The 21689-nt window shown below is 56.2% G+C and overlaps 1 protein-coding gene across 11 annotated transcripts in view; it reads left to right on the forward strand.

The window, feature by feature from the left end:
* Positions 1 to 20912, forward strand: part of CUX2 (cut like homeobox 2) — a 64924-nt gene extending 44012 nt beyond the window's left edge. For 2 of the 11 annotated variants that reach the window (XM_065692263.1, XM_065692259.1), the window contains exons 2-19: positions 3654 to 3732; positions 7957 to 8094; positions 8278 to 8389; positions 9173 to 9249; positions 9332 to 9398; positions 9655 to 9703; positions 10438 to 10542; positions 11145 to 11339; positions 11447 to 11505; positions 11638 to 11894; positions 12072 to 12701; positions 13591 to 13692; positions 14534 to 15309; positions 15722 to 15881; positions 16396 to 16725; positions 16966 to 17154; positions 17248 to 17521; positions 18359 to 20912. In XM_065692263.1, coding sequence (XP_065548335.1) covers positions 3654 to 3732; positions 7957 to 8094; positions 8278 to 8389; positions 9173 to 9249; positions 9332 to 9398; positions 9655 to 9703; positions 10438 to 10542; positions 11145 to 11339; positions 11447 to 11505; positions 11638 to 11894; positions 12072 to 12701; positions 13591 to 13692; positions 14534 to 15309; positions 15722 to 15881; positions 16396 to 16725; positions 16966 to 17154; positions 17248 to 17521; positions 18359 to 19016 — 4257 coding nt within the window. In that variant the 3' untranslated portion in view covers positions 19017 to 20912. Of the gene's footprint in view, positions 1 to 3653; positions 3733 to 3777; positions 4006 to 7956; positions 8095 to 8277; positions 8394 to 9172; positions 9250 to 9331; positions 9399 to 9654; positions 9704 to 10437; positions 10543 to 11144; positions 11340 to 11446; positions 11506 to 11637; positions 11895 to 12071; positions 12702 to 13590; positions 13693 to 14533; positions 15310 to 15721; positions 15882 to 16395; positions 16726 to 16965; positions 17155 to 17247; positions 17522 to 18358 lie in introns of those variants that run through there. The other 9 variants (XM_065692266.1, XM_065692267.1, XM_065692268.1 and 6 more) reach the window with 9 other exon arrangements.
* Positions 20913 to 21689: the final 777 nt, after the last annotated feature.

A 21689-nucleotide genomic window follows, 5' to 3' on the forward strand; every position in this document is an offset into this window, starting at 1 on the left:
TGTGTGATGGGGTCTTATGGAGGTGCAATGAGTTCTTGGGTGCACAATGAGTTTGTGGGTGTGCAATGGGTTTGGGTGGGTGTGCAAGAGGTCTCTGGGTGTGCGATGCAGGTATGTGTGGGTATGTGATGGGTCAATGTGGGTGCGTGATGGGCTTGTGTAATGGGTTTGTGGGTGTGTGATGGGTCTGTGTGTGTGTGTGATCAGTCCGTGCCCATGTGCAGTGAGTGTGTACATGTGTGCAATGAGCATGTGTGTGCACCATGGGTTTGTGTGGGTGCACACGCATGTGTGTGATGGGTTTGTGTGGTAGGTTTGCATGTGTGCGATGGGTTTGTGGGTACCTGCAAGGGGTTTGTGGGTGTGCGATGGATCTGTGCATGGCTGCGACAGGCTCGTCCACATGCAATGGGTCTCTATGCGTGATGCACACATGTGATGGGTTTAAGGGGTCTGTTGGATGCGGAATACTGGGAGGGCAGCAAAGGATGAGGTGGGAAGCAGAGAACCCAGATCTTTCCTCTGGGACTGGCTCTCCCCCCTCTCCCCTCCGCATCCCTCCTGTTTCTCCCCAACTTCTTTACACATCAGCAAAAAAAAAAAAAAAAAAAAGAAAAAAGCAAGGAAAAATAGCAAAAAGCCTTGAATGAATTTTTTCATCAGTTTTCTTCAGCATTTGGGGTCTCTGCTGCCGCTTTCTCCCCCGACAGCTGTTCCTCTCCACTGAAAAGAGAGCTCATTTGTGGTTTACTGCCACCAGTATTTAGATGGAAATAACCCACTACTTATCCTGCACTTGATCTCATGGATATAAGAATAAACTCACCGCCGGTGCAATGCAAATCCCGCGCCTTTGGAGAGGAGCTGCTCAGACGGTGGGTGCTCACCGCCGTGCCGGGAGGAGAGCCGGCTGCGCCGGGGGAGTTTTACCACTTTGTCACTCAATTATAGGAATATTGCTGCTTCCAAATGTTTAAAAAGTTGGCTTCGGAAGGTATAATCATGGCACAGAGGCCAGCCTGACAATAGTAATTAATTAGGCTATTACGCATTCCACAGTGATAATTGCTTTGCTGGAAAGTCACCAGCCATGAAAAGGACCCAGCGCGTAAATGTAATTTATCACACGGCGGCGATCCCGCGCCGCTGCCGTGCCTCACCTTGAGCCCGGGAATGCAGCGGAGGGAGGTGGAAGGGGGGAGAAAATAGGAATTAATAGTACATGGATACATAACGCGGAAGGCAGAGCTCGCTGAGGGCTTCGCGGGAGGAGGGAGAGCGGTCGTGGTGCGTTTGCCGTTGCTGATGGGCATCGTGGTGATGATGGGAGTAGGGATGGTGCCATCCTGACCCCACCGTGCTTGTTCAGCTGTCCTGTTTATAGCCATTTTCTCCTCTTTTCAGCAGGATGCTGGTGATGTTGCCCTCTTGGATGGGGTTTGGTCCCCAAGGAAGGAAGGATTTGAGGGGTTTTATTACAAACCCCTGATTTTAGGGCTGAGGTGGGCTTTTTCTGCTTGTTTGTTCAGCTCTATGTGAGGAGCAACAGTGGTTTCAGGGTGAGGTGTCCCTGTGCAAGACTTGGAATCTTCCATGGCATTTTGGTGAATTATCCCCATCCGGAAAAGGTGAAAATTTAAATGTCTATTTATTTATACCCATATTTAAAACATTACCTTGAAGTTTATTGGGCCCCAGAAGCTTTGCCTGATGGAATGGCCCCAAAAGCCTCCCCACCAGCAAACTACAGGTCCTGATGCTCCAGTTAGGATGCTGATGGTATAGTTAATGGGGGGGAAGGTGGGCTGAGTAGCTGGTCAACCCCTCGCAAGTACCAGGAGGAAACCTAGATCCATCCCCTGTGGTCCTCCTCCTCTCCCATTCAACATCGAAAGGATGCGGGAGGTGGGGATGATCACACAGTGCTGATGCCATGGAGCGCCCCAGCACCGCTGTGTCTCCGCATCCTTACGGACACGCTGGCAAAGCTCCCTGTGCCACCGCACCACCACGTGCTGCCGGTGCGTTCAGCAGGCACAATGCTGTCCTGCTGCGATGCACAGGCAGTGCCGCTCACCGGCTGCTTTCTGCCCCCCGCCCCCATTCCCCCCTTCGTTATTATTATTTTAAAGCACCCTGAAGCCAAGGTTTTTTTGCAGAACACTGAAGAAAAGCCCCCAAATTCCTCCTGTGCTGGAAACGTGGTGCTGAGAAAGTAGGTTTGTGTACGAGATGCTATAAAAAGCCCAGCTTATACAATTTTAACAATAGAAAAATGATCTTTGTGCTCCAGTGCCTGCGAGCTTGGAAGGAGAAGGCGGCTTGCTCAGGTGGCTGTTGGATTACAAATGAGTGGTTTGCTTTGGGTTTGAATGACAAGCAATGGCGAGCTCTGGCTGGAGGGAAAAGATGCTGTGGTGCGGGAGGTGTGAAGTTTGGGCTTTGTTCGATGATTAGTCCATTGGTGGCTGAAATGTATTTTGATTGACTCATCCATAGTGCATCTGCCAGCACCGAATGCTGGTGGGCATCTCATCCTCCATCACTGGATGGTGTGGGTGCCCAGTTTGGATCAAACTGGGCATGGAGTCATAGACTGGTTTGTGTTGGAAGGGACCTTAAAGCTACTCGAGCTGCAACCCCTGCCACGGGCAGGGACCCCTTCCACTGGAGCAGCTTGCTCCAAGCCCCTGTGTCCAACCTGGCCTTGAGCACTGCCAGGGATGGGGCAGCCACAGCTTCTCTGGGCACCCTGTGCCAGCGCCTCAGCACCCTCACAGTAAATAATTTCTTCCTTATATCTATCCTAAATCTCCCCTGTTCAAATTTGAGCCCATCACCCCTTGTCCTATCCCTGCAATCCCTGATGAAGAGTCCCTCTACAGCATCCTTGTAGCCCTCCTTCAGACACTGGAAGCTGCTCTAAGGTCTCAACACAGCCTTCTTTCTCCAGGATGAACAGCCTCAATTCCCTTAGCCTGTCATTGTCTTAGCCTGCATTTTCCAGCTGGGAATGGGTCACCTCCATCCCCAGCCCCTGCACCTGAGGCGGCAGGGACACAGAGGTCTGTGTGTGCCACCGGTGCCCCATTCCACAACAGAGAGTGCCGGAGCCCGGTGGGCAGCAGCTCCCACCCGGAGGTGTTGTCACGCCTTGAAAAATTAAGGTGTGTAAATGATTCATGCTCATAAATGTTGGATGGAGCGTGCGGCAGATTGAGGTGTTGTTCCGTTATTAGCGATGGAGCACACTGGCTCCCCACCACCCACCCGGCGCGAGCATCACCTGCAGCCAAAGGGGACAGGGACATGAGATGGAGGAGATGGCCCAGTCCTGGTGCGAGCATCACTTCTGGCCCAGCATCATACTGGGAGTGTGCCTGGGGAGGGCTGTGTGGTGAACCCAACAGCAGGCGAGCTGCTTTATTTCTTATTTAAGCACCAACATTAAATTATAATTTTCATTTACTCAGAGCACATCAATGATTTAGGGCAATGTGACGTGGCCGCGGTGAGAGTTCAGCCAAAGGCAGTGAGCGGCTGTGCAGGGCACGGGGTGGATGCTTGGTGGGACTCATGGGTAGCACCAGTGCATCAAAGCCAGTTCCCTCCTCCGAGCCCATCTCTGACCCCTGTTTCCCATCTCCCTGCAGGTGATTGCACTTAGTAAGAGAAGCAAGGAGGCTGAGACGGCTTTCCTGAGCGTTTACAAGCAGTTAATCGAAGCTCCAGGTAAGCAACACGGTGGTGACCTGGCTGCCTAACGCGTTGCGTGCCGAGAGGAGCCAGCGAGGACCGGCCGTCCCCGTCCCGCTGCGGCTGGTGTCACCGACCTCGGCTCGCGCATGGTGCTCTGGAGATACCAGCCGAAGAGAGGAGTGGAAACAGCTTTTGCCATCGCTGTGTTTCAGCCCCTGAGCCAAATGCATCTTGACATTAGGAAAGGAATACATTTGCTCAGCCCTTGTAATAACACTGCGGCTATCCCCAGTTGTCTTTTTGACGGTAAGTTAACCGAAACGGCCGAGCGCCGGCTCGCAGCACGGCTCCCGGCACCAGCTGTGCCTCAGGGATGGCTTCCCCCTTATCACCACAGTGCTCAAAGCCTTGGGAGGGGGAAACTGAGGCACAGGGCAGCCCTGAGGCTTGTGTTGGCATAGTGTGAAGGGATGGGACCCCGCTCCCCATTGCTCCCCACTCCTCGCCGTGGGCTCTGCTGTGCTCTGAGCCAGGGTTTGGCTGCTCAGGGCATGGAGCATCCCTCAGCATGGTGAGGATGGAGAGCTGCGAACGGCTGAAGATGCTCAAAAGGGCTCCTGCAGGGCCACTAATTCATTTTCCAGACATTTAGGAATAACAAAATGTTTTAATGATTTCTTAGGGGAATTACGGAGACATATTTTTGTCCTCATTAAGTTTTCTCCTGTGCTACAAGAACCAAATGTCAGCTCGGTTTCCAGAACCCCGTGATCTTCCCTCCCCACCTCCCCACACTCACCCGCCATGCTCCTCCTGCTTGCACACGCGTGCATACGGATGCACACACATTCATGCACATTCACACCTCAGAACTGCTCCCTTCTGGTCTCTGCCCCCCTCTTCCTCCCCTCTCTCCATCCATCTTTTGCTCCCCTCTTCCCTTCTGCTCCCCAAACCCTCCCGCCTGTCGCTCTGTCCCCGTCTGTTACATGTCCGTGTGTCTCTCGACAGGCGAACTCTTTGTGGAGTACTTTACAAGCGCCACATAAGTCCTGATTCGACATTTTTTGCTTTGAATGGCTGCTGTCAACACAAATCTCTGGCAGAGACTGTAACGGAGCCTGATTGCTCAGCAAGTATTTTGATAAGTGAGCTGGCTGTGTGTCTGTAATTACGGGAGAAAACCGTAAATCTTTTGGATATTGTTCACACAGATGTGGCGTGAAGGGAAGGGGGGGAAGCAGTAAAATGTGTTAAAAGCATAATTAATGTCATTGTTGTTGGGGATGATTTGATTTAAGGCTGGCTTTGCCTCGTGGAGGGATGCGTAGGGCACCGGTGGATGTGTTTGAGCAGGTTGGGATGGGGCGGTGGATGAGATGCTGCCCCAGGGGGAGAGGTGGTGGCACTGGGGATGTGCTGTGGAGGTACCATGGATGCGCTGGGCATGCACAGGGATGCACCAGGGGTGCACCATGGGTGCGCTTTGCTCCGCTTGGAGCTGGGTATCGGCATGGAGCAAATGTCACCCTTCAGCCCCACAGCACAGAGACCTCCACTGAAAGCTGGATCAAGCAGCCAGGCCCTGGCACAGGGATGAGCTGCTGGTCCCCAGGGACACGGGTGCTCCCTGGAGCTGTGCGTGCTCAGGAGAAGGCGATGAGCAGCCAGGGCACCTCCTGCCCCATCCCACCATCACACAGTGCCTTGAGCAGCTCCAGTGGCTGCAGGGTGCTGCGGTGGGGGTGTCCGGGGGGGTCTGCTGGTGGCTCAGACCCCCTCCAGCACAGGGAAAAGCCGTGGCCCTGGTGCCAGGCCTGGTGACCCCAGGAAGGTCCCCTGCCCACCGCCCTGTCCCTGCTGCAGCAGTACTGGTGGCACTAAAGGACAGCCAATAACGCCAGCTAGTGGCAGCACTTATAATATCTATAGAAGCACAATATATATAGTTACATGTCTATAAATACATAGATATGTATATATACAGTGGGCGAGTGATAGATAAGCAGGTTCTGCTTCACTGGCTGTGCTGTCGGGTGGGCAACGATGCAGCTCCTGAATGTGTGGGAGCTGCTGCGGGTGGATGCGGCGCTGGAGCCTGAGGAGCTCCAAGGTCCTGTTTTGGCATAAGCCTCTCTGGTGTCTCCCATCACAGCTCAGGGCCATGACCCACAGAGGAAGGGAGCATCCCCTGTGTCATGGGCAGTGTTCTGAGCCCTCCTGGTGGCTCAGAGAGCGATGGCATCCATGTACCTCGGTGTGAGCAGATAATGCACTTGGTCTGGGGTATGTTCTCTCTCCAGCCCTGCAATAGGAAGGTTGGAGAGCTGGTTTGTTCATCATCAGCGTGAGCACGGTGCAGGCATGGCATGAGCTTGGTGCCTGGTTCCAGTGGCTCCTTACTGGTGGCCCCATAGACAAGGACAGAACTTTCCCACAGGATGGACAGTGTGGTATTAGCATGATGGAATTAATCCAGCCAGGTGTATTGTATTGCATGAGCGAGCCCCAGCTGATACAGGAAGCAGAGCTGAAGCGCTGCTTGCTGTTTTCCCTTCTAAAAGCTCCACTCCCAACCACTTCATCCTGGGATTTTGCCTCCAAATGGGAAGCAGTGCACTGCAGGATTGCCCTGGTTGTATTTCAGCCGTGGGGCTGCAGCTCATGGGAGTGAAAATGCTGATCCAAGGAAAATCCCTGGAGGCTTTATCACCTAGGCCAGTTCCTCCCATCTTCTTTCTCATCACGGAGGTGAGAGGATCCGACTGGGCCTGCCCTGGTGTTTATCCCTGTGGAGATGGCTCAGAGGCTGGCACGGAGCATCCTGTCAATGCCCCAGGGCTGGGGGAGTGCAAGGGGACCCCCAACCCCTGCAGCCTGTGAGCTGGGGCCCTGGAGCGCTGGGTTTAATTAACCATATCGTTATCTCATCTCATGTACTTACGGATGTTATTAATGGCTGTGAGAGCATCCGGTCTGGTTCGGGGCTGTGCTGCACCACCACAACTCTCTGGGGGTTCACTCCTGCGTCCTAGGATGAGGAACCAACCTGTAGGATACTGAGCCAAAGGGTGCCAGGAGCAGCCTGGGAAGGTCCCAGCTGGACCTGAGTCCTTGTTTCAGTGCCAAAGCCAGCAGCGTCCTGGCTCAGTACCCGCTCTGGATGCACCCCTGTGGCCAGGATCTGGGTGCAAACCTTTTATCCCAGCCCATCCATGGAGTCTCTGTGACATCCAGCAGAAAGAAGGGAGAACATTCCCTGTGGAGAAGGATGCTCCGGGGGCTTTTAGCATTAGCACATGGGGTCTGGTACTCGCTGGTCCTGCAGGGAAGCCACGTGGTGAGTGCTGCAGTGGGACCCTGCACCTCATGGTCATGATGCTGTTGGATGGGAGGGCAGTAGAGGAGCTGTTCTCTGTCCCATTCCGAGCAGTTGTTTCATTTCTTTTCCATCACCATTATTATTTTTCACCCTTGGGTGCCTGCCATGCATCCCTGATGTACAGTAGCGCGCTTGGCTCCGTCCCACTTCCCTGTTTGTCTAACTTTTTGACCCTGGAGAATTCAAATCTATTTTCTTTCCTCTTCTAAGAAGGAGAAAAAAACCCCACCCCACCAAACCTATATTAACCTGGCTCAATAGGAGGCATTTTCTTGAACTTATTAAAAAATCCAGACTTGTAAATTAATTTGTTCATGTTGTACAATGGCAGTGCAGATGGACTCATTAGCATGCACACAACAAATAATTATAGATGAATTTTTAGCTGGCCTGCTTAATGGGCTTGCTGGGTTAATTATGTCAATGTATAATTACATCAGCCCTGGGAGACATAATGGCACACCCTGCTGAGCAGACACTAGCTAATGATGGTGTAATGCTGACAGAGGGAAGACGGACGGCTCTGAATGCACCTGCTTACCTCGGCACAAACCGCCATTGTCTGCGCCCAAACGGGCCGGCACTGGTGGCACTGGGGCCACTGGTGCTGTGGGTACCACCGTCTCGCTCATGGGGGTGATGCTCCCTCGTAGCCTTGCCAGTCCATTGGGGATGGCGATGGAAAGCGCAGGACTGAGGGGTGTTCCAGTGGCACTTGGTACACCGAGGGGTTCCTCAGGGCAAGGAGGGCACCCACTTTGGTTATGAGGGTAATGTGGGCGGTGAGGAGGGTGGGCATTGGGTCCGCAGGGAGGTGGGAGAGGGCTTGTGGTGGGCATCCCTTCTGCTCACCACTGCATCCCGTGTCCCCGCAGATCCCGCTCCTGTGCTGGAGGCTGCGCGGAGCCTGGAGGACCGGCTGCAGCAGCTCCAGCGCCTCGAGCCTGAACCCTCTCACCTGAAGGATCTCAACCGCCCCTGGAAGAAGCACCCGGAGCTCATCAGCACCAAAGGTACCCCCTATCATGGCCGCTCCTTCAGATGAGGATGGCAGCAGTCCCAGATGGGTTCCCCCATGTGCCTCGGAGCATCCCTGGGACATGGGTTGGGTCTCAGGGCCAGGACCTGTCCCATGGTCCCTGGTGGCCACTGCTGCTGTCCCCTACGCAGCTGTATGAAACGTGTCCCCCCCGCAGAGCGCAGGGAGGGGACATCGCCGGCAGTGGCCGAGCCCCCGCAACCTGGCATCGAGGGCAAAGCACCGTGCACAGAGACCCTGCTGCAGAGCAATGAGGCAGAACAGCAAAAGTACGTGAGTACCGGGGATGGGGTCATCTTGGGGTGCTGCGGGGATGCGTGGTTCCTGCTCCTGCATGGGGACGTCTGTCCGTCCTTCCCTCTCCTCCTTCCCTTTGCACCTCCTTCGAGGGCACATCCTGTGCAGAAGCCTGGTACACGTTCTTGGGCACTCTGCGCATTCATCTGTCCACCCATCCCATGCGGGTTTCGGGCAATGGCAGACATGGGCAGAGCCAGGGCAGATCCCTCCAGCCAGCCCTTTACACCATCTCCCTGGCACGTGGCTTTGCTTGGACAAAGGAGTTAAGTCCAGGTCGTTGGGTGAACCTCATTAAATGGCCTTTTAATTCGGAGGCTCCTGGTTTTCTCAGGGCCTTCATTGTTATTCCTTAACACGCTGCACCGGGAAACAAATGAGGAATCTTTAAACCCTAAATTGCAGATCTCTGCGAATAAGTTCCTGGCAAGTGCGGGCTATAAATAATGCAGAATAACTGTTCCCTGATTGCTTCCCCCTCCTCCAATTAATTCCAGGCGGGGTGGGCTGCCATCGGAAGGGGTTCAGCCATGGGGAGCAGGGACCATTTTCAGCCCAAAGCGAATTCCTTTACATCTGGGGCAATGCAACTCTTAACATCAGGGGGTAACATGGCTTGAACACGTCCTGGCATCCTCTGGTGGGTATTTCCTTGGTGTCACGGAGTGATGGGGTAGAGGAAGGGATGCAGCGAGGGGGTCTTTGTACCTTGGGGGCTGCAGCATCAGCACCTCACTGACGGCCGTGTCTCACAGGGGGCTGCAGGAAGCACAGGTCACTTTGGCCGCTCGGCTGGGGGAGGCAGAGGAGAAGATCAAAGTGCTCCACGCAGGTAGGGGGCCCGGGGCAGGGGCTGCTGGCCATGGGGGGCCAAGCCCCAACCCCATGGCTCACCCTCCTCTTCCTCTTCCCAGCGCTGAAGGCCACCCAGACGGAACTGCTGGAGCTGCGGTGTAAATACGACGAGGAAGCTGCATCCAAGTAAGTCACTGGCAGTACCTGGTTGTGTGGGGAGGCTGTTGGTGTGCCAGAGGCTGAGCCGAGCTGCCTGCAGCAGCACCAGGACAGCCCCATGGTGCTGCCAAGTGACTTGAGGAGCTGGGATACTTTAAGCATCCCAAGTCATGGGGACTCCCTATATCTAAGATGCTGCGGCACCTGCAGGAGCCCCAGCCGGCCGTGGAGGGCTATGATTGTGCCTCCTCGCTGCCTGACTCCTCTTGCTTTCTCATCACAGGGCAGACGAAGTAGCCATGATCATGACAAACCTGGAGAAAGCCAACCAGGTGAGCCAGGAGCTGACTTTCCAGCCAACACAGGGCATGTACCCTGCTCCCCTTCCATCACACTGGGGCTGATGGGCTTTGCCCCTCAGAGCATGCACCCACTGTAGCACCCCAAGCATCCATGTGGCCTTGCCGTGTGTCCTGGAAAACAGAAGGGATTCCCAGGCTCCGGGACTGGGAAGCCCTACAAAGGATGGTGGCTCTGGTTTCCTTTGCCTGGTGGCCCCTCCAGCCCAGCCCAGTGGGACCCGCTGCCCCATGTTGAGGGTCACTGGTGTGTTTGGGCTTCTGCCAGGTTCCATTCTGGCTGCTGGAGCTGATGTTTGTCACCTCCAGCCTCTCCTGGGCATTTTAGAGCACACCCACACTGCCCTGGTGCTGGTGTCTGGTACAATTACCTCCGGTTCTACCCATTTCTATCCATCAGTTCTACTTCATTCTGAAATTGTAGGTCCAAATAAATGCGCATGGGTAATAAAAGAGGCTTAAAGAGCAGTTTGCATGTAAATAAGGCCTTTAGGGTGGAAAAAGACAGTGTCCTGGATGGGGTCTGTGGGCAGCGTCCAGGGACTGGGATCAGGATGTGGGGAGAGGAAATACACGGAGATCTTATGGTGACGGTGGTGGGAGCAGGATGCTTGGGAGGGACGTGTGTCCTGGAGCCCCGCTGTGCCCTGTGCGGGGTGGGACGAGCTGGGGGTGCGCATCCTGATGCTCTTTCTGCTCTCTTGCAGCGAGCGGAGGCAGCGCAGAGGGAAGTGGAGAGCTTGCGGGAGCAGCTGGCGGCTGTGAACAGCTCCCTGCGCCTGGCCTGCTGCTCCCCGTCGGGCACTGCTGGGGTGAGGGCACCCCTCGGGCACAGCAGCACCCCCAAACCAGCCAGGAGCACCCCTCGGGCACAGCAGCACCCCAGCAGAGCTGTCAGCATCCCTCGGGGATAGCAGCACCTCACCACCATGGCTGGCAGCACCCATCATGTCTGGGAGCATCTGTCATAGCCAGTAGCATCCCATCACACTCGGGAGCACCCTGTCATAGCTAGGAGCACCCTAGCACATTTGGGAGCATCCCACTGTGCTAAGGAGCACCCTATTGCATTCAGGAGCACCCTTTCGTGTTCAGGAACACTCACTGTATTCGGGAGCAAGCCCAAAGTGCCTGTGACCAAGGCATTTTTCCACCGTGGGGTGTAGCATTGGCCGTGTCCTACCTGCAGTCCCAGCCTCCTATGGGAAAGGGGGAACAAGCACGCTGTGGCACTGAGCAGATGTACCTGGGAGACCTTTAATGGCTTAAGAAGGGTCTGTCCCTCCCCAGGGCTGCATCACCTGCAGCACTGAGTGCTGGGCTCGCCCGCTGCCCATGGGGCCATGTCTGATGGGGAGGGCGGCCCTTGTCCCCACATTGGGTGACCGGGAGCTGACGGTGTCCCCTCTCCCAGCAGGACAAAGTGAACTATTCCATGTGCTCAGGGTCGAGGCTGGAGGCAGCGCTGGCTGCCAAGGACCGGGAGATCCTGCGGCTCCTGAAGGATGTGCAGCACCTGCAGAGCTCGCTGCAGGAGCTGGAGGAGTCCTCTGCCAACCAGATCGCTGAGCTGGAGGGGCAGCTGGCTGCCAAGAATGAAGCCATTGAGGTGCGTCCTCGGGGGCTTGGGGCTTCACAGGGAGGGGGGACGTGGGTCTGGCCCTGCCGGGTGTGCAACGGGAGCTGGTGCGAGGAATCCCCCCCTCTGCTCTGCAGAAGCTGGAGGAGAAGCTGCAGGCACAGGCGGACTACGAGGAGATCAAAACAGAGCTGAGGTATGGCTTGACCAGCACCCTGCCTGCTTGTCCCCTGCCCGTGGGCACCCATGGTGCTCTTCAAGCATCCCGAACAGCTTGACAGCAGCAAGAAGCCATTCCTGCTGAGTCACCCCCTTGTCTCCCTCCCAGCATCCTTAAGGCGATGAAGGTGGCCTCCGCCAGCTGCAGCCTTCCCCAGGCAAGTGCCGCGGCGCGCGCCGGCACGCTCACCGGGCTGTGGCGCCCATGCCAGCCCTGCCGCCGGTGCCTCCGCCGCCCTTTCCCATCTCGGCTTGGCTCCTTGCAGAGCATATCGAAGGCAGAGGAGGCCCTGCTGCTGGGGAAGGAGGCGTTCTACCCCTCCCAGAAGTACCTGCTAGAGAAGCCCAGTCTGATGGCCAGCACTGGTAGGGTCCCTGCATCCCGCAGCAGCCGGGAGCATCCTTGGGAATGAGGGTGGAAAGGCAGGATCCTGCCCTGGCTGTGCAGCCAACAGCAGGGGAGGGTTTGGATGCCACCTGGGGAAACTGAGGCAGGAGATGCTCCGCTACAGGGCTGTTTCCCTCTCTATCATTCATGTCTAGAAGAGGATCACTCTGAAGATGAGTCGGGAAAGGACTCGCTGGGCATGGAGCAGCCGTACCCATCCCCGCAGCACGCCCCGGCAGAAGAAGCTGCATCCCCCACTCCCATCCCACCTCTGCCTGGCCCTGGCTTGGCCCCTGAGGGACCACGGACATTCTCCTTGTCCCCCTTCCCGGGAGGAGAGCGGCTTTCAGGGGAGCCCAAGGCCCCCCAGCTCCCGACACCCTCCTATAAGAGCGAGAGCACCGGCGTGGGGCCGCCTTTCCCCTCCGGCATCTTCGGTGCCAAAAGCAGCACCGCACACCCCGGTGGCACCGCGCCGGCCACCAGCCCGCCTGGAGAGCCGACCGAGAGCAGCACCAGCAGCAATACTGAGGAGGAGCAGTTGGACACGGCCGAAATCGCCTTCCAGGTGAAGGAGCAGCTGCTGAAGCACAACATCGGGCAGCGGGTGTTCGGACATTACGTGCTGGGGTTATCGCAGGGCTCCGTCAGCGAGATCCTGGCCCGGCCCAAGCCCTGGCACAAGCTGACGGTGAAGGGCAAGGAGCCGTTCATCAAGATGAAGCAGTTCCTCTCCGACGAGCAGAACGTGCTGGCCCTGAGGACTATCCAGGTGCGCCAGAGAGGTGAGTGGTTGGGGTGGCCCTGGCCAGCGGGTCCTGCACTGGGATGCTGCATGTGGTACCATGGGATCCCATCCCGATGCATCCCAGTTCACCCTGGCAGCATCACGCCGTGCAGGGATGCCCAGCAGCCTGGAATGACAAGACAGGCAGGGACACACACAGGGTCACCGATGGCACTCAGGGGTTGTCCCAGTGGTCCCCTGTTTGCTTTGGGGTGGGATGGAAGCAGCTGCCAGTGGGATGGAGCCCTGGCAAATGGTAGCAATTAACAACAACCCATCCTTATGGAAGCTGCATTTCCGGACGGGCTTTACTCATTTATTCTGACAAGTGCCATTAAATTATTCATTGGGCTGTTCCATGGTGGTGAATCAATGTGTTTGGGAATATTTTGTTAGAATAATGAAGTGTTAATGCTGCGGGACCTCAGTGCAGTGTCGTCACTGCCATGAAGCGGTGACATCTGGCTCCAGGGACAGTGGCAGCAGTGGTGGCCGGTCACTCGTGTCTCCTCAGTGGCACTGAGCACTGCAGGTCCATGTCCATGCTGGTGTTTCAGTCCAGAGGGCTCTGATTTATCCCTGGATCCAATCAAGCATTAGCCCTTCACCCGCACAAGCACTGCCAGGGATGTGGGACGTGGTCCCCGTGCCCATGTCTCTGCTCAGCACCCTGCGTGCCCTTGGATGGAGAGATCAAGGTGGCTGGGAGCTGGGGCTACCAGGTCTTCCCGTGCTCCAGCAAGTGACTAATCGGGAGTGACATTTGTCTTAAAACCAGCATCCCTAAAAATAACTGAACATGAGGAGCAGTAAATACTTCTTGACATACAAGCAGAGCTTGTAAACCAGCGCCAGTGACAAGGCTGTTATCCTGCCTCTTTGATCAGGTAGCATCACGCCGCGGATCAGGACGCCAGAGACCGGCTCTGACGATGCCATCAAGAGCATCCTGGAGCAGGCGAAGAAGGAGATCGAGTCACAGAAGGGAGGTAGGTGCCAGTGCATTGGGTGGCCCTTGGGGAGGCCAAGCCCCACTTTGCACCCATGGGAGCAGCACCCAGAGGGGTACTCGTGGCTGCGGGTCCCATAGGGGAACCCATGAAACACCCCCAAAACCAACAATGTCCAGCACAGGGGTCTCTGCATCCCCTAGGAAACTTTATCCAGATCATGCCAAGCCTGGCACTCACGATATTCCTGAACAGGGTAGCTCTGGGCACCCAGCATGGAGCAGCATTGGCATGGCCAAAATGGGCTTTTGGGGGGCATTTTTCCCACTGACATCCATAGAGGAAATCTGGGGTATGGTGGGAAGAAATGCTGGTTAATAGTTAGGGGTGGAAGATTACTCCCCATGCAGCAGCGCTTGCATCTGGGCTTTTGGAAACTTTGGCACTACCCTTTTCCTCCCCCGGTACCCAAACCAGATGATTAAATGAGGATGCAAGATCCATCTGGCACAAGGAATCATTAAAGCAGCTGCGCTCGCAGTCAATTACAAGAAACGAAATACGTTAGAACAGGTAGTCTGCTGAGAAAGCAGAATCCCGTAGAATTGAATTAGACAGGAATGGTGGAAAAACAGACAGGGAAAACAAACATGTTTGTCTATTGCGATCTTTGGTAATGGGATTTATTTTGCAGTCGTCAAAAAGGAAGCTTTGAGCTTTGTGTCGCACCTTTTGCTTTGTGGGTGCTCCTGGTCCTTCTGATCTGCACCCACGCCATAGAGAGCACTCCACATCCCTTTCCTCTTGCATCGTATTATGGCCACACGGTAAAACAATGTTTGCTGCTCCTCAGGGCTCCCCTCTCCCCTTTTCTTTCCAGGGGAACCCAAAACATCATCAGCATCACAAGCGGTGGCCAACGGGGCAGGCGGCAGCAGCTCGGAAGATGCCATCAAGAGCATCCTGGAGCAGGCACGGCGGGAGATGCAGGCGCAGCAGCAGGCGCTGTTGGAGATGGAATCGGGGGGCAGCGGGCGCCCCGGGGACACACCACCCACCGAGCGCTCCACGCTGGCCACTGTCAGCCAGAACATTGTCCCCACCTACGTCAAGCAAGAGGAGGGGAATGGGGCCAGCCCTGGCCCCCCGCAGACACCCCTGGCTGTCCTCTCCCCTGCCGCCTTTGTCCAGAGCATCATCCGGAAGGTGAAGTCAGAGATTGGCGATGCTGGCTCCTACTTTGACCAGCACTGGGCATCGGAGCGGAGCCTGCTCAGCCGACCTTACACCTCCGTCTCGCCTTCGCTGTCCTCCTCCTCCTCAAGCTACTCCAGCATGGCCAATGGCCGGGGCTGGCCGCGGGGTGAGCCCGGTGAAGGGGGCACCAATGAGGACGAGCTGCTGCCGGCAGATGATGAGCCACATCGGCTCACCGAGGTGAAGGCAGAGGGAGCCGGCACGGAGCCGGCTGCTGGTGGTCGCCTCTCTTACTACCCCACCTATGTGCCACGGACCCTGAAGCCCACGGTGCCGCCGCTGACCCCGGAGCAGTACGAGATGTACATGTACAGGGAGGTGGACACGCTGGAGCTGACCCGGCAGGTCAAGGAGAAGTTGGCCAAGAACGGCATCTGCCAAAGGATCTTCGGAGAGAAGGTACCAGCCTGGAGAAAGGGGGTCTGCTGTCCGCCCTGCTCCATGACCAGAAGTCCTGGGCTCATTAGTGGCCTCTGCCAGCTCCTCTGAGGGTCCCCACTCTCCCCAGTGCGTTTCCTGTTGGAGGATGCCAAGTCCTCACAGTCTGACCCAACCCCAAATGGTCTCCCAGTGGTCACCACCAACTGGTTCATGGTGCTTCCTACCAGAAACACCCTGCAGGGACCATCCTCCCATCCCACTGGGTATCCTAGGAGGGCTCACCATGGTCCCAGGACCTATGGCTGAGGCCAAGCGGTTTGGACATTCCATGGGGCCATGAGCGCAGCAGTGGGTGGCAGCCTCCCTCAGCACGGGGACCGAGGGCAGGCAGCATCCCAGTGCTGGTGGATGATACGTGCATGGTGCCTAGGTGCTGGGGCTGTCCCAGGGCAGCGTGAGCGACATGCTGTCACGGCCCAAGCCATGGAGCAAGCTGACGCAGAAGGGTCGGGAGCCCTTCATCCGCATGCAGCTCTGGCTGACGGACCAGCTGGGCCAAGGCATCAGCCAGCAGCCAACACCTTCCCAAGGTAAGTCCCACCACGGTCCCTGCGGTCCCCAAGTGCCATCAGTGCTTCCAATGCTTCTGCATCCATCCCCTGCATCCCAGCGCAGGGCAAGTTCATCCTGCTCCCACCCCAGCACTGGGAAGAGCTTCCTCAGCACCTACACCCCAGTCCTGGCAATCCCCTTTCATCCGCCTCTCCTCTAATGCATCCATCTCATTTTAAACCCCCTTAATTAGTCACTTAGACAATTATGGGCTGTTATACAGATCCTCAAAAGTTATTTGGTCAGAAGGGGGAGTTGAAATTATCTAGGTTAATAATAAAAAGGAAAATCACAACAGAAACCTTTGGCTTTGTGCCTGGCACAGATATATATATAGATAGATAGATAGATAGATAAAAAATAAAACTGGGTTTTATTTTGTACATCACTGGTGTTTTCTCTCCTTAATTATTCCACTGGCACCTCGTGCTTTGCCATAGCTGCTGGTGAGACTTTGCCGGCATCCCCAGAGCATCCTTCCTGCTCCCACAGGGTCCCTGCCCTCTCCCATCCCACCATCCCCGCTGACCCCTCTGCCCCGGTGTCACACAGCCAGCCCGGTGGAGCCCCAGCCGTCCCCCTCGCCGCCCCCCAGCCCCGCTGAGCACGAAAAGGGCTGCCAGGAGCCCCTCACCCTGGCCTTGGAGAGCAGCAAAGAAAACCAGCAGCCCGAGAGCCGGTCCACGCCTGCGCTGGGTGGGAAGACGTACCCCAACAGCCAGGGACCTGTGGGCATCCAGGAGATCGTTGCCATGTCCCCGGAGCTGGACACCTACTCCATCACCAAGAAGGTCAAGGAGGTCTTGACGGACAACAATTTAGGTGCGGATCCTCTCTCCGCCCGGGTTTTCGGGAGCTGCTGGTGAGGCTGCATGGATGCATCACCCCAATTCCCGTAGCCACAGACCCTTCCTTGTCCTCTCTGGGTGCTCAGTGGGATCCTGGCATGCTGGGGAGGATGCTGGCTGGGAAGTGGGGTGCACCCGCTCCACGGGGGGGACTGTAGCACCCACCACGCTGCTCTGCCCCCCACTCTAACCACCTCTGCTTCTCCTCTGCCAGGCCAGCGGCTGTTTGGGGAGAGCATCCTGGGCCTGACGCAGGGCTCGGTGTCCGATCTCCTCTCCAGGCCCAAGCCGTGGCACAAGCTGAGCCTGAAGGGGAGGGAGCCCTTCGTCCGCATGCAGCTCTGGCTCAACGACCCCCTCAATGTGGAGAAGCTGCGCGACATGAAGAAGCTGGAGAAGAAAGGTGAGGGCCAGGGTGATGCAGCCCCAATGGGACTGGGGTGCTGGGCAAGCAGGGGGGCTCCCCGGGCACGCAGCTGGGTCTCCTCTCCTGCAGCCTACCTGAAGCGTCGGTACGGGCTGATGAGCGCCGGCTCGGACAGCGAGTCCCCCAGTGCCCGCTCCGAGTGCGCCAGCCCCAGCCTGCAGCCGCAGGACCTCAGCCTCCTCCAGATCAAGAAGCCACGAGTGGTGCTGGCCCCGGAGGAGAAGGAAGCCTTGAAGAAAGCCTATCAGCTGGAGCCCTACCCCTCGCAGCAGACCATCGAGCTGCTCTCCTTCCAGCTCAACCTCAAGACCAACACCGTCATCAACTGGTTCCACAACTACAGGTATGGGTGCTCCTGGGCTGTGGATATCTGATGGTGCTGAGCCACGAAGGGGGTGTCGTTGTTGCTCTTCCAGTCCTCCCAGTCCCTCTTGCATAGATGGGAAGGTGCAGACCAACGTATGGTGCTGGATTGCAGCTGAAATGCTGCATGCACCCTGGTTGATGGGTAGGCAAGAGGTGTTGACCAGCTTGACCAAGTCGTGTGGAGCATCTAAAGCAATTCCCATGCTCACATCCACTTTCTCACTGGTGTGGGACACCACTTGCCACTGCAGGTGGTGGAGAAAAGCCTCATGGAGGCTCTTGGAGCACAGGATTCATCCCCACAGCGCAGGAGCAGCATGAGCTTCATCCTTAGGCAGTTATAGGTGCATACATGGCTCGTGGGTCCTCTCCAGGCGCACTCCAAGTGCTGCCAGCTCTGAGTCAACAGCCCAGATGATGTGTTTTGCTCCTTCCCCTATAGAAAACAGTGTAAAAACATATACATTGACTAATGGTGTTTTCAAGCCCACAAACTTTCCACTCAGATGGTTCCAGAGAAGCCTGGAACACAACTGCTCTAAAAAAACCTTTGAAAAATGGTAAGTATAAAACAACAAAATCTGTCTCAGTTTGGCTGGAAACGGCCCCAAAGTGTTGCAAAACCCATTCCCTGTGTTCAAGCAGAGTGTTTTCCCCCAAAATAAGTGTCTTGAAGGCCAACAAGGTGGGGGTTTCCCTCCCAAGTGGTGTCACTGCATTTTTACGGCCGGAGATGCTTTTCCAAGACATGTGGTGCCTGTTGAATGGGATGATGGGTGGTGGCCACCGACCCTCCATGCCTGTATCCCGGCAGGTCACGGATGCGGCGGGAGATGCTGGTGGAGGGCGCACCGGACAACGACACGGATCCGGAGCAGAGCAGTGGGACACCCATCCCCGTGCACCGGGCCCCCCATAGCCCCGATTCGGACACAGAGGACCGTAAACCTGTGTTTGCGGGGGGCGAGCACCCCTGTGCCGCTGTGAAGGTGAAGGAGGAGCAGGGGGAGGCAGGAGGCTGGGGCCGCCGGCGGGACTCACACAGCCCGGCTGGGGCGGCCGAGGGCACCGGACCCCCGCAGGAGGATCGGGGGGCAGCCCCCCACGCTGCTGCCCCCAGTGCCGGCAGCCTCCCGCGGCGGGGGGGCCGTGCCGGTGCCGCCACCGTGGGCCCCCCACCGCCGCCACCGCCGCATCCCGACAGCTCCCAGTCCTCATCGGGGTCATCCCGTTGCAGCTTGGAGGTCTCCCCAACATCGCCCTCGGCAGCATCCTCGCCCGGCCTCGCCGGCTCGGCCTCACCGGGGCCATCCTCCGCTGGACCGGTGTCACCGGCGCTGCCGCCGGCACCCGGCCCTCGGCTCAGCACCAGCGTCCAGCGGCGCCATGAGAAGATGGCCAACCTCAACAACATCATCCACCGCCTGGAGCGGGCTGCCAACCGCGAGGAGGCCCTCGAGTGGGAGTTCTGAGCCCTCCAACACCCTGCAGATATATATAGACACCCACATATATATACATATATTTTGTTAAATGCAGCACGCACCGAGAGGCGACAGGCAGCCGGAGCCATGGAGCAGCCATGGGAAAGGGGGTGGCCCCCATGATGCAGCCACATCTCCCCCAGCTTTGTTTTAAATGTGAAAAACTGGGAACAATTTTAGAAAAGCAAAAAGAAAAAAAAAAAAAAGGAAAACAAAAATATTTATAGACCTCTTTTAGATATTTTAATAAAAGGATACTTTGGAATTTATTAACAGCTTGAGCTGCTTTGATATTAAAGATAGCTATAAAATGAAGATGATGTAGCAGTTGTGTCATTAAATGTACACTGAAGTCTTGTAGTTTGCCACTGGATGAGATTAAAAACAAAGGAAAATCCCACAGGAAAAGACTGAGCAAAGCCATCGAGAAGCACTATGAGACTGACCAAATGGACTAAACGTTTGCTGAGCAGTTTCCACCTCTGTCTGTAAGACACCGCATCGCTTCTGCCCCAGCCAGAGACTGCGACATAGTCCCTGAAGACTCTAAAGCGACCCCCCTGATGCCATCGAGTATGTATTTAGTTCTGGTGGTTTATGTTCTTGGAAACCTTTGTAACACAGAATGTCCCGTGCGGTTGTATATGTTGTAGAGATGTCTGCACTAGCCTCCTGGAACAAGATGTAGCATGGTCCCAACGCTGTCCCTCGTGCTTCCTAACCAGTGGCAGCCCTGATACGGCACGGTGCAGCTCCTGCCAGCTCCCAAAGGAAGAGGAAAACCAATGCAAAAGCAATGAGAGCAACCTGTGCTTGTGATTTGGGGAGCGAGACGGGAAGAGGTACCTGGGTGTGATGCTCAGGGGTGGCTCCAGCTCGCTGGGAATGGGCATCCATTGGATCCCAGTTCCCCATGCTCTGCCATCGTCCGTTTGGGAAAGGAGAAGAGATGGAGCCTTTGAGCTTTGCCCTTGGGGCACCAGTGCTTGGGAATGAGCACCCAAAAATCATGAGCTGCCTGCTCACAGGGGGCCAAACCCTGCTCGGGGCTGCTCCCAGCACCACAGCCCGCTCCGGTGGCTGAAGCACTTTTACTTAGGGAGAGCACCCGAGCAGGAGGAGCATCCCCTCACTGCAGTGGTAGTCCCAGGCAGTGGCTGCACATGAAGCCAGGATGAGGCCCGGATTGTCACACCAGGCTCCTGCCTGAATTGGGCAAGCTCAGACCTGAATTGGGCAAAGCACCATTGAGCTTTGGCTCTCCAGGGCTGACCCGGTGCCACCTCCCAACCCCACCACCACCAGCTGGGCTCTGCTATCAAAATGCCTTTAAACACCATGGGGTGGCCCATGCTGGGCTGCTCTGCCCTGTCCCCTGCCCGCATGGCATCAGCCATCACCCAGCGTGGCCACCGCCATCGGGAGGGCTCCCTGCAGGCTCTCAGGCTATGCATTGACTGATTTATACATTTTTATCAGAAAAGAAGGTATTTTTCTACATGGTGGTGGTCGGTGAGCGATGCTAAAAGTGGCTCCATGGAGGCACGGCTCTCCTTGCCCACCTACCCTGCCCCAGCAAGCCCCAGCTTGCCCATGGCCACTCTTTTCCCTGCCACCACTCTACAGAAGGTCAAGGTACAATCATTGCTCTTCTCCGTCGTGTGCTAGCTGGAGCTTTAGTGGAATGGGATTCAAGGAAGCACTTAGGATGGTCTCGGACACGGCAATCCTGTTGTATTAAAGCTGGCGGGACATACCGATCACGTTTTTGTTAGGCTCATGTACTGTACTTCAAAAGTTTCTATGAGATCGATGAACTTTGTTTAACAGTTTTGGAAGGAACAAGTTCTGTAAAGAGCCACTAAATACAGAAGTTGGATACGACCCTGGCCTTGGAGTGTGCTTTGTCTGGAGGCAGACGGGATGGGAGCTCGGTGCCTGGATTGATGTTGGAAACCACAGCCTTGCTTTGGGTTTGTGGCAAGAGCTCTCACTACCATAAACATCTCCTGGTGATGGAGGGAAGAAAGGAGAGTGTGAAATGGGGCTAGTCCAGCTCAAGGTGAGATCATAGAATAGTATGGGTTGGACATCCAAAGGTCACCTAGTTCAAACCCCTGCAATGAGCAGGGATCCTGCCCTGTGCAAGTCCTGTGCTCATCCCTAGTGCAGGTTTGCTCCTGCCCCTTGGGTAACTTAGCATCCTTTGGCATGAGGTTTGGCTCAATGGCACGGCACCCCGGCACAGCTCTTCTTCAGAGCCGCCCATCACCGGGCACATTTGCAGCTCCCGACACGAGGCAGGGGTGTTTGCATTCAGTGGATTAATAAATCCATATGTTGCATATCCGTTTAAGCTCGTTTGTCAGCTAACGTGTTGGGACGGATTTATTTCTAATGAATATCTGAACGTCTGGAGAAGCTGGGCCGGCTGCCATGGAAACCAGAACCTTCCTCCACAGCCGACTGACAGGGCCACGTTAACCATCTGGATGCCATGGGTACGGCTGCGCCCCACTTCCCTCGGCAACACCGCTCCAAATGCCAGAACACCAAGTGGGGTGGCCAGGAGCAGGGCTCAGTGTTCTACAGTGCTCTCAGCAAGCAAGTGACCTGCCTGGCTTCGTGCCTCAGTTTCTCCAAGGGACACGGACCTCGATG

Source organism: Lathamus discolor, chromosome 12 (genome assembly GCF_037157495.1).
Source record: "Lathamus discolor isolate bLatDis1 chromosome 12, bLatDis1.hap1, whole genome shotgun sequence".
Taxonomy (NCBI): Eukaryota; Metazoa; Chordata; class Aves; order Psittaciformes; family Psittacidae; genus Lathamus; species Lathamus discolor.